The following is a 12,648-nucleotide window of genomic DNA, read 5'->3' as shown; positions in this document are numbered from 1 at the left end:
AACTTTTCTTCCAAGGAGTAAGCGTCTTTTAATTTCTTGACTGCAGTCACCATCTGCAGTGATTTTGGACACCCCCCCCCCAAATAAAATTAATTCTGTCACTGTTTCCACAGTTTCCCCATCTATTTGCCATGAAGTGATGGGATCGGATGCCATGATCTTAGTTTTCTGAATGTTGAGTTTTAAGCCTACCTTTTCACTCTCCTCTTTCACTTTGATCAAGAGGCTCTTTAGTTCTTCTTTGCTTTCTGCCATAAGGGTGGTGTCATCTGCATATCTGAGGTTATTGACATTTTCCCCGGCAGTCTTGATTCCAACTTGTGCTTCATCCAGTCCAGCGTTTCTCATGATGTACTCTGCATATAAGTTAAATAAGCAGGGTGACAATATACAGTCTTGACACACTCCTTTCCCGATTTGGAACCAGTCTACTGTTCTATGTCCAGTTCTAACTGTTGCTTCTTGACCTACATACAGATTTAATATTGTCAGACACAGTAGCTAGAAATAAAACTCTCTCCCTCTCCTTTGGTCTTTTTGCAATGCAAAAAGAATCTTGCCCAGGAGATGCCCCAAAGACATTGTTTTTATTATCAGCCTGAACTGGGACATGTTCTGCATTAGTTTCCTATTGTCACTGTAATGGACTTCCCTGGTGGCTTAGTTGATAAAGAATCTGCCTACAATGCAGAAGATCTGGGTTCAGTCCCTGGGTTGGGAAGATCCCCTGGAGAAGGAAATGGCAACCCACTCTAGGATTCTTGCCTGAAGAATTCTGTGGACAGAAGAGCCTGATGGGCTCCAGTCTATGGGGTCGCAAAGAGTCAGACATAACTGAGCAACTTTCACTTACTCACTGTCATTGTAACACACATCACAAGCTTAGTATCTTAAAACAACACAAATGTTTTCTTTTGCAGTCTTGGAAGTCAAAAGCCTGAAATCAGCTACACTGGGCAAAAGTCAAAGTGTTGGGCTCCTTCTGAAAGTTCTGAGAAAAGAATGAGATGCCGAATTTGCAGGGAGTTTTTGTTGTTTTTGTTTTTTGCCATTCATCATGGCTTGTAGGATCTTAGTTCCTTGACCAGGAATTGAACCCTGGTTAGGGCTGTGAGAATGCCAGGAATTCCCTAATCACTGGAATTCCCGGGAATTTCTCAGAGTTATTATTTAATACATAAAGAATTTCTCTTCAGGGTGATGAAAATGATCAGGAAATGGATAATGTTAGTGGTCACACAACATTGTGGATGTTCTTAATGCCATGGAATTGTACACTTTAAATGGCTGAAATAATATTTTTCTCTTTTAAAAGGAGAACCACTTTATTTTGAGTAGTAAACAAAATTCCATTTATAACATAATAAACAAATATTCCATCAGTTTCTTCACAGTTAGTCCAAAGAACAAAGCCCCTGACTTAATTAGAATTTACATTTAACCTTAAATATTTTAAAATCCTGAGAGGGCGCGTGAACGGCTCCCTACAGACTGGTCATGGCGCTCCACGTCCCCAAGGCCCTGGGCTTTGCCCAGATGCTCAAGGAGGGAGCGAAGCATTTTTCAGGATTAGAAGAGGCTGTGTACAGGAACATACAGGCTTGCAAGGAGCTGGCCCAAACAACTCGTACAGCATATGGACCAAATGGAATGAACAAAATGGTTATCAACCACCTGGAGAAATTGTTTGTGACAAACGATGCAGCGACTATTTTAAGAGAGCTAGAAGTACAGCATCCTGCTGCAAAAATGATTGTAATGGCCTCTCATGTGCAAGAGCAAGAGGTTGGAGATGGCACAAACTTTGTTCTGGTTTTTGCTGGAGCTCTTCTGGAATTAGCTGAAGAGCTTCTCAGACTTGGCCTGTCAGTTTCAGAGGTCATAGAAGGTTATGAAATAGCCTGCAAAAAAGCTCCTCCTGACTTGGTATGTTGCTCTGCAAAAAATCTACAGGATGTTGATGAAGTGTTGTCTCTACTTCATACCTCTGTAATGAGTAAACAATATGGTAATGAAGTGTTTCTGGCCAAGCTTATAGCTCAGGCATGTGTATCCATTTTTCCTGACTCTGGCCATTTCAATGTTGATAACATCAGAGTTTGTAAGATTCTGGGCTCTGGTGTGCATTCCTCTTCAGTACTGCATGGCATGGTTTTTAAGAAGGAGACTGAAGGTGATGTAACATCTGTCAAAGATGCAAAAATAGCAGTGTACTCTTGTCCTTTTGATGGCATGATAACAGAAACTAAGGGAACGGTGTTGATAAAGAGTGCTGAAGAACTGATGAATTTTAGTAAGGGAGAAGAAAATCTCATGGATGCACAAGTCAAAGCTATTGCTGATACTGGTGCAAATGTCATAGTAACAGGTGGCAGAGTGGCAGACATGGCTCTTCACTATGCAAACAAATACAATATCATGTTGGTGAGGCTGAACTCAAAATGGGATCTCAGAAGATTATGCAAAACAGTTGGTGCTATAGCTCTTCCTAGATTGAATCCTCCTGTCCTTGAAGAAATGGGGCATTGTGACAGTGTTTACCTGTCAGAGGTGGGAGATACACAAGTGGTTGTGTTTAAGCATGAAAAGGAAGATGGTGCCATTTCTACCATAGTGCTTCGAGGCTCTACAGACAACCTGATGGATGATATAGAGAGGGCAGTAGATGATGGTGTTAATACTTTCAAAGTTCTCACAAGGGATAAACGTCTTGTACCTGGAGGTGGAGCAACAGAAATTGAATTAGCCAAACAGATCACATCGTATGGAGAGACGTGCCCTGGACTTGAACAGTATGCCATTAAGAAGTTTGCAGAGGCATTTGAAGCTATTCCCCGGGCACTGGCAGAAAACTCTGGAGTTAAGGCCAATGAAGTAATCTCTAAACTCTATGCAGTACATCAAGAAGGAAATAAAAACATTGGATTAGATATTGAGGCTGAAGTTCCTGCTGTAAAGGACATGTTGGAAGCTGGTGTCCTAGATACTTACCTGGGAAAACACTGGGCTATTAAACTGGCTACTAATGCTGCCGTCACTGTTCTCAGAGTGGATCAGATCATCATGGCAAAACCAGCGGGTGGGCCCAAGCCTCCAAGTGGGAAGAAAGACTGGGATGAAGACCAAAATGACTGAATGGTTTCATTTTACTGTAGGTGAAGGTTGTATTTGTAGTAGTACTATAGGAATTGCCTGATGTTTTCATATTCTCCTTAAATTAAGAAGTGTTTTGTGTTTGTATCTTGTATCCTTAAATGGATGATGCAATAAACATATTACTATCGAAAAAAAAAATTTTTTTTAATCCATCCAGGTCAACTTTGGAATTTTAATCTTGCCTGATACTATGAGAGGGCAAAACTTGATTAACAGTCAAATTCCTACTTTTTTTCTGTTAGCCACTTTTGAGATGATAAATTTTATATCTATTCAAAGTGATTAAAATTTTGGAAGGTAATATGCAAAGATATTTTTATGACCTTAGAGAAGTTAAATATTTGAAAGAATAGCACAATCCAAAAGGGAAAGACTGAGAAATTCAAGCACTTTAAAAATAAGCTACTAAAACAAATGATTCAAAAAATGAAAATTTAGAATTGTTCTTTCAGTATAGTGAAGAAAAAAGCAGGGCAAGTAAACTTCCAGTGAAATATCTCCACATGTGACATTGCTCACCACATCAATATCAACGTGCTTTTATTAGTCAGTACAGAAATAAACAACTTTTAATATAGTCCAGCTCTCTTAAAAACCAATCCTTCTCCCCTTATCCTCTGCAACCACCATTCTACTTTCTGTCTTTACAAAGTTGCCTATTCTAGATACCTCATAACTTAAATCATATAATATTTGTCCTTTTCGGCTTGGTTTATTTCACATAGCATAAAGCTTTTAAGGTTGTAATGTGTAATGCTGTAATGTGTCAGAATTTCATTCCTTCTTATATGGCTGAAATGAATGAATGAATGAATTTCACATCTACAATTATAAACCATAACCAATTATAACCTGATATTATTGATTACATGGATATGTCATTGGTTGTATCTAAAAAAAGAATACTGTTGTCCAATTAGAGAAAAACGGTGTGTCCACATTTGCACTGGGTGTGAAATACATATGAGCAGAAAAAGGTGGAACAGTGACTGGTGAATACCTGGCCTCATAGCATCAGGGACTCCACCACCCTAAATTCTTCCATTATATCTTCTTGGTCTCTAAGGATTTGCACTGGCCTGGCATCAGCATGATGATGAAATTGTTTGACTAATGAGGAGCTTTGGGTATTGGTCCTCCAAAGGTACAGAGACTAAAAATTGTCGGTGACAGCCTCACTCAACAGCACTTCCTCGATACTATCAGCACACATGTGCCTCCTCCTGGAAATGACCCTCCTCCCCCTCTGCTCAGGAGCCTAGTGCTTCTCTCAGTCTGTCTCCTCTTATTAAAACTTCAGCTTTCATTACTCAACATCTAGGAGACGCATCATTGCGTCTCGACAAGTCTGTCATTACCTAGTAAAGTCATTCAGGTAAACCTTCATTCCTGTTTGGCAATCAAGAGAGGTGTTTTACCACAAGTTTAACCAGGGGAAATTGTGAGAAGAGGACATGCATAAAATTATTAGAACCAAGGCATCCATTTGCCTCTTGCCTGTCTTCTCTTTTCTCGACATGTTCCTTTGTATCTTTCCTGTAATCTTCAAACAGCTCTTATTCTGCCAGTCTCCTACTGTCTCTCCATTCTCAAAGACTATTTGCCTTGTCAGCAGGAATGTGCTTGTTTACAAACATGGTGATTGTTTTCCATGTTTTCCACTTTGCTGGCATTTAACTTCCTTTCTGTAGCGAATCAGGGAAGAGGCTTGGGCAGTTTGACCGTATCTTGTACTTCTGGGTTTTTGACACAGCTTTGTATTATCTCTGTTGCCAGGCTGTGAGGTCTCTGGGAAAGGAGGTGATGATTCAGATAGACTCATCAGCCCTGATTACCTGCTTCTCCTAATAAAGTTACCAAATGTTATTATAAAAATAATCAGAACAACATAGTGTGATTTTATCTTTTAAGATAATTTACAATTTATTTATTTATTTTTGGCTGTGCTGAGTCTTCATTGCTGAGAGGGCTTTTCTCTAGTTGCTGAGCACAGGGGCTATTCTCTAGTTGCAGTGGGCAGGCTTCTCACTGCAGTGATTTCTCTTGTTGCAGAGCACAGGTGCTAGGGCACATGGGCTTCAGTAGTTGTAGTGTGTGGGCTCAGCCATTGCGGCTTCCACGGTCTAGAGAACAAGCTCAATAGTTGTAGTGCATGGGCTTAGTTGCCTCGGGGCATCTGGGATCTTCCTGGATCAGGGACCGAACCATGTTTCTTAAATTGGCAAATGGATTCTTTACCACTGAGTCACCAGGGAAGCCGGATAGTGTAATTTTTAAAACGGCTATTCTTCAACTCTTTCCATAATTAACAAATGTTGACACACTGCTTTTAGTAATTTCAGGTCTTTATTCAAAATAACGAAATAATGTGTGTTCCTCTATTCCATTACATCCTTTCTCAAATTGGGGTTTGCCTCTGGTGATACACCTGCTGCTGGACTAGGGGCCACGTCTTTCCCATCAGATTTATCAACAATATGGAACCAAGAAACCAAACCGATGTTTCAGAATTCCTTCTCATGAGCCTGACAGAAGACCCAGAACTGAAGATCACCTTCTTCAAACTCTTCCTGTCCATGTACCTGGTTACTGTCCTGGAAAACCTGCTCATCATCCTGGCTGTCATCTCTGACTCCCACCTCCACACCCCCATGTACTACTTCCTCTCCCATCTGTCCTTTACAGACATCTGTTTAAGCACAACCATGATCCCAAAGATCCTAGTGAACATCCAAGCACAGAATCAGAGCATCACTTACACAGGCTGCATCACCCAGATCTGCTTTGTTCTGACTTTTGTTTGTTGGGAAAATTTTCTCCTTTTAGTAATGGCCTATGACCGCTATGTGGCTATTTGTCACCCACTGAGGTACACAGTCATCATGAACCCTCGCCTCTGTCTTCAGCTGATTCTACTCTCCTTGTTCATCAGCATTGCGGACGCTCTGCTCCACGGTCTGATGGTGTTGCGACTGTCCTTCTGCACAGACCTGGAAATCCCCCTCTTCTTCTGTGAAGTTGTTCAGGTCATCAAACTTGCATGTTCTGACACTCTCATCAATAACACCCTGATATATTTTGTGGCTAGCTTATTTGCTGGTGTTCCTCTTTTTGGAATCATTTTCTCTTATATTCAAATTGTTTCCTCCATTTTGAAAATGTCATCATCAGGCAGAAAGTATAAAGCTTTTTCTACCTGTAGGTCTCACCTCTCAGTTGTTACCTTGTTCTATGGGACAGCTTTTGGGGTGTATATTAGTTCTGCAGTTACTGAATCTTCTAGGAAGACTGCAGTGGCTTCGTTGATGTACACTGTGGTCACTCCCGTGATGAACCCCTTCATCTACAGCCTGAGGAACAAAGACATGAAGGGAGCTTTGAGGAAACTCATTGGTAGGGTATCTTCTTTTCTGTGATGTGTCATTGGGTATGGGATGGGTTCACTACAATGAATCAAAGTGAAAGGAATGCTAATGAGATAGAAAGCCTGCCTTTTTCACCACCAGGTTCTTAAATGAATAGATAATATGATAAGCTAAGTGCATTTTAACTTAGGGTTAATACCTGACTTGATTTTTTTTAAATTTTATTTTATTTTTAAACTTTACAATATTGTATTAGTTTTGCCAAATATCGAAATGAATCCGCCACAGATATACCCGCATTCCCCATCCTGAACCCTCCTCCCTCCTCCTTCCCCTCCCCTCCCTCTGGGTCGTCCCAGTGCACCAGCCCCAAGCATCCAGTACCGTGCACGAACCTGGACTGGCAACTCGTTTCATACATGATATTATACATGTTTCAATGCTATTCTCCCAAATCTCCCCACCCTCTCCCTCTCCCACAGAGTCCATAAGACTGAGCTATATATCAGTGTCTCTTTTGCTGTCTCGTACACAGGGTTATTGTTACCATCTTTCTAAATTCCATATATATGCATTAGTATACTGTATTGGTGTTTTTCTTTCTGGCTTACTTCACTCTGAATAATAGGTTCCAGTTTCATCCATCTCATTAGAACTGATTCAAATGTATTCTTTTTAATGGCTGAGTAATACTCCATTGTGTATATGTACCACAGCTTTCTTATCCATTCATCTGCTGATGGACATCTAGGTTTCTTCCATGTCCTGGCTATTATAAACAGTGCTGGGATGAACATCGGGGTACACGTGTCTCTTTCAATTCTGGTTTCTTCAGTGTATGCCCAGCAGTGGGATTGCTGGATCATAAGGCAGTTCTATTTCCAGTTTTTTAAGGAATCTCCACACTGTTCTCCATAGTGGCTGTACTAGTTTGCATTCCCACCAACAGTGTAAGAGAGTTCCCTTTTCTCCACGCCCTCTCCAGCATTTATTGCTTGTAGACTTTTGGATAGCAGCCATTCTGACTGGTGTGAAATGGTACCTCATAGTGGTTTTGATTTGCATTTCTCTGATAATGAGTGATGTTGAGCATCTTTTCATGTGTTTGTTAGCCATCTGTATGTCTTCTTTGGAGAAATGTCTATTTAGTTCTTTGGCCCATTTTTTGATTGGGTCATTTATTTTTCTGGAGTTGAGGTGTAGGAGTTGCTTGTATATTTTTGAGATTAGTTGTTTGTCCGTTGCTTCATTTGCTATTATTTTCTCCCATTCTGAAGGCTGCCTCATGCTACTATGAATAAAGGTATGTAAATATATCAGATGTTTTATTAAATTTGTTTTTAGAATTGTTATTATCATTATTTTTGGCTGCACTGCTTGGCTTGTAGGATCTTTGTTCCCTGACCAGGGATCAAATCCAGGCCCCCACAGTCAAAGCTCAGAGTCCTAACCACTGGATCATCAGGGAATTCCCTAGAATTGTTATTTTTTAACTACACAGTTTCCTGCCTCTCTTTGAAAATGCTATCTATACTCACGATTTAATCTTTCAAAAATTTAGTTTTAAAATGATCATACAGCAAAATGCCCTTCTTGTGTGCGGCTCTCTGTATTTTAAGACATACATTGATTCTTACCACCACCACCACAGTCAATATACAGAGCAGTTACATCATCTGCCAACAAACTGCCCTGGATCAGACTAGGCACTTGGTCCTCCGTGTTTGTGAACCTCTCTGAGCCACTGATCTGCTTTTTAGCCTTACCTTTTCTGTGCTTTTCATGATATCATATAAATGAAATCATACATCACCTCAACCTGTGCATGAATACTTTGAGTTGTTCTACTCAAAATTGCCCAAGACAAAATCAACTCACATGTACTTCCGTGGATATGCATAAGTAAACTGCTGTTAAATCATCATAATAGAAACACACCAGTAAAGAAGAATGAATAACTGAGATAGGCAGCAACTTGAATGATTCTCAGTAGCATTATGCTGAGTGAAAGAAGCCCCATGCAAAAATCAAACCTTTATTTAAAAAATCTTATCCTGGAGCAAATTGATGATCTGATTCTTGGTTTGGTAGGTTAAACATTTTAGGATCATATTCTTCCTGGTGTTTAAAATTTGAATTGTAGATTCATTTTACTTGCTAGGTTTTTTCCTCCCTCTCCTTCCATTTTTGTATTCATACATTATCACCTAACAGATTCACAGTTGCCCTTGGCAATTACCAGTCCTCTAGCCTTGAATTCAGACTGATAACTAATCCCTGATACTCAGTGATTTTGAGAACATCACCAAATTCAGCTACCAAACCACTGACTAATTTGATTCAGTTCTGCCCTGGGGGCTTCTTTTGAAACTTTCTGCTGTTCTAAGTCCAAAGTTGTAGTCCTAGAAAGAGTCCCCAACTCTTGTGTTCACTCCCATTTCTCAGTAACAAACCTCCACAAATGCCTTTGGTTTTTTAAATTCTATATTTCTAAGTCTTTTGTATTTTCTATTATTTTATGTGTTCAAAGCAAATGAGATTAAGATAGTAAGGGATGACAGTACAAGGCTCTCCTGTCTCATGTCGGTTCTAAAATATCAAGAAACTTGTATGTTCACAAGTTCATACAATAGCAGTGAACAGTGAAAGGAGTTAATTGACAAATAGATGAAAATATTTTTTTAATTTTTTATTTTGTATTGGGGTGTAGCACATTAACAATATTGTGATAGTTTCAGGTGAACAGTGAAGAAACTCAGCCATACATATACATGCATCCATTCTCCCCCAAACTCCCCTCCTATCCAGGCTGCAGCGTAACACTGAGCAGAGTTCCCTGAGCTATACAGTAGGTCCTTGTTGGTTATCCATTTTAAATATGGCATTAGACACATGCAACTCTTGAATTCCTTAAAGATGAAAATTATTTTAATTTATATTAATGTGGAGTACCATGCCAACCTGTTAGATAATGGATAAAATATAATTAAATGTACTGAGATTATGCTTGACCACTGTTGTCTTGGGATGACATTGTAACCCCTTACAGCTTTATGAAAAGTTAAGAGATGAACATGAGGCAGTACAGATGCAGAAAAGTCCACTTGGTCTCATGGGGTCAGAAAAGCAACCATCTTTAATTTCTCCCACGTAGAGTCTTGATCTTAAGGATTTGCACTTTCCTGGGATCACAGTGACAATGAATCGTCTGGTTAATGAGGAGCTTTGGAAATTGAAATCTCCAGGGTTCAAGACTGTGATCTGCCTGTGACTACCTCAATCAACTATACCTTTTCTAGGAAAGTAGTAGCACACCTGAGACTCTTCCCATAAATGATCCCTCCTGCCCAGGAGCTGGTGACTCACTCAGACCTTCTGTTCTTCCTAAGGACAGCTGTTCTGTATGGTACATCAGAGATGTCAAGCATCTTTCCACTGTGATACCAGCAAGGTGGCCTAAATTCCTTTAGTGAATATTTGGTGTCTTGGTACAGGTTCATATAGGGGAAGCTGTGAAAACAGTATATACATCAGATGATTAGAACCCAGTCTCTCTGCCTAACATGACATCTTTACCTTTTTTAAATTATATTTTACACCAATATTTGTAAGCATATTTAATTTACTAATATGAAACTCTCTATATGACCTTGTACTTCTTTCTGATTAGAAATCTTCCTGTTCAGATACAGGGTGACTTTTAAAGAATTGTCCAATATTTCTTTGTGCATCTGTCATTGTAGGGGAGGGGAGAAAACTTGATAAGCTTCATCTTATCTTTCCATTTTTGGTTCTTGACATATCTATGTATTATTTCTTTTCCCTGGCCCTGAGGTCACTGGGGATCCAGACAAAATTTTCAGTGGCCTCCCTCATCTGTTTCTCTTTATAAAATTACTAATTTTTTTGATTTGGCTGCACCAGGTCTTAGTTATGGCATATGGGATCTAGTTCCCTGACCAGAGATCAAACCCAGGCTCTCTACATTGGGAACACAGTGTCTTAGCTACTGGACCATCAGGGAAGTCCCCTAATGTTTCAAATAATCAGAACAGTACAGATAGTTTATAAAAGAACCATGTCTTTATCCTTTCTAGCATTAATTGCTCATGCTCTGAAATACCAACTTTGGGTATTTTAAGGACAGAAAAATATGCATGCAGAAGGCATTACTTTTCCCCTCCCTTCATTAATCTCCTTCCCTTTCCAAGATGGTGTGGATCTCTTGTGATACTCCTGATGCTCATCTAGGGACCACAGGTTTCCATGTCTTTTTTAACCACATCTTTTTCATCAGATCATCAACAACATGGAATCCAGAAATCACACAGATGTTTCAGAATTCCTTCTCATGAGACTGACAGAGGACCCAGAACTGAAGACCATTTTCTTCAGCCTGTTCCTGTCCATGTACCTGGTCACTGTCCTGGGAAACCTGCTCATCATCCTGGCTGTCATCTCTGACTCCCACCTCCACACCCCCATGTACTTCTTCCTCTCCAATCTGTCCTTTACTGATATCTGTTTAAGCACAACCATGATCCCAAAGATTCTAGTGAATGTCCAAACACAGAATCAGAGCATCACTTACACAGGCTGTCTCACCCAGATCTGCTTTGCCCTGATTTTTGTTAGTTGTGAAAATTTTCTCCTTGGAGCAATGGCCTATGACCGCTATGTGGCCATTTGTCACCCCCTGAGATACACTGTCATAATGACCCCCCACCTGTGTGCTGTGCTGATTCTCATCTCATTATCTGTCAGCATCGTGGACGCCCTGCTCCACAGTCTGTTGGTGTTGCGACTGTCCTTCTGCACCGACTTGGAAATCTCTCTCTTCTTCTGTGAAGCTGTTCAGGTCATCAAGCTTGCCTGCTCTGACACCCTCATTAATAATATTGTCTTGTATTTTGCAGTTAGCATATTAGGTGGCATTCCTCTTTCTGGACTCCTTTTCTCTTATACTCAAATTGTTTCCTCTATTTTGAGAATGCCATCATCAAGCAGAAAGTATAAAGCTTTTTCTACCTGTGGGTCTCACCTCTCAGTTGTTTCCTTGTTCTATGGAACAGGTTTTGGACTGTATATTTGTTCTGCCATTTCTGAGTTCTCTGGGAAAACTGCAGTGACTTCATTGATGTACACTGTGGTCACTCCCATGATGAACCCCTTCATCTATAGCCTGAGAAACAGAGACATGAAAGGAGCTTTGAGGAAACTCATTGGTAGTGTAGCTTCTTTTCTGTGATGTGTCATTGAACTTGAGATAAGGCTACTAGAATAAGGCCAAATTAGAAGATTACTGATGAGCTAGAATGCCTGACTCTTTCATCACCAGGTTCTTAAATGAATATATAACATGATGGCTAAGTGCATTTTAACTTAAGATTTAAAACCAACTTATGCTTCCGAGATCAGACGAGATCGGGCACCTTCAGGCTGATAGGGCCTGAGCATGATGCTGGATGCTTGGGGCTGGTGCACTGGGACGGCCCAGAGGGATGGTATGGGGAGGGAGGAGGGAGGAGGGTTCGGGATGGGGAACACATGTATACCTGTGGCGGATTCATTTTGATATTTGGCAAAACTAATACAATTATGTAAAGTTTAAAAATAAAATAAAATTAGAGGAAAAAAAAAAATAAAGATAAAGGAGCCAAAAAAAAAAAAAAAAAAAAACCAACTTATGCTTTGTCTAGCTCTGTGATGTTTGACACAAAATTTCAGTTCTCTAAGATAAGGTTTTTGGTTAGGGCCAAGAGAAGCTGAGTCTGAGGCAGAGGTTTGTGTATAGTAATTTTGCTGGGGAATGTTCTCAGCATAAAGGGTATCAGAGAAGGTGAAGGAAAGGATTTAAACAAGTTTGTGGTCATACAAAGATAGAGTCTGCCTGATTCCCTGGATAACACCATATGAACTGAACTCTAGAGTTAAGGCTATTGTGACACATGCTGGCTGATCTTTCACACCCCACTTCAGGAGTTCCTGGGGTTGTTCACTGGTAAATGGGACATGTGTAAGCGGATATTTGCATCCACAATATTCAGCTTCATCATCTGTAAAGTTGCCATGATTAGCTTATCTCAGTCATTTGAAAAGATTGTGAGGTATTTGAACTTGATTAGTG

General features: G+C 40.1%; 2 protein-coding genes and 1 pseudogene across 2 annotated transcripts; all 3 read left to right on the top strand.

Annotated features, from left to right (window-relative positions):
• The first annotated feature begins 1,466 nt into the window (after positions 1-1,466).
• LOC613956 (T-complex protein 1 subunit theta-like pseudogene) lies at positions 1,467-3,294 on the top strand (annotated as a pseudogene).
• Positions 3,295-5,633: 2,339 nt separating this feature from the next.
• Positions 5,634-6,572, top strand: OR7G49 (olfactory receptor family 7 subfamily G member 49). Its single transcript, NM_001390100.1, has one exon. It carries the CDS (start codon positions 5,634-5,636, stop codon positions 6,570-6,572), a length of 939 nt encoding a protein of 312 aa, NP_001377029.1.
• Positions 6,573-10,830: 4,258 nt separating this feature from the next.
• On the top strand, positions 10,831-11,769 carry OR7G47 (olfactory receptor family 7 subfamily G member 47). Its single transcript, NM_001390645.1, has one exon. It carries the CDS (start codon positions 10,831-10,833, stop codon positions 11,767-11,769), a length of 939 nt encoding a protein of 312 aa, NP_001377574.1.
• Positions 11,770-12,648: the final 879 nt, after the last annotated feature.

This window comes from Bos taurus, chromosome 7, assembly GCF_002263795.3.
Source record: "Bos taurus isolate L1 Dominette 01449 registration number 42190680 breed Hereford chromosome 7, ARS-UCD2.0, whole genome shotgun sequence".
Classification (NCBI taxonomy): Eukaryota; Metazoa; Chordata; class Mammalia; order Artiodactyla; family Bovidae; genus Bos; species Bos taurus.
This window is presented reverse-complemented; position numbering and strand designations above follow the sequence as displayed.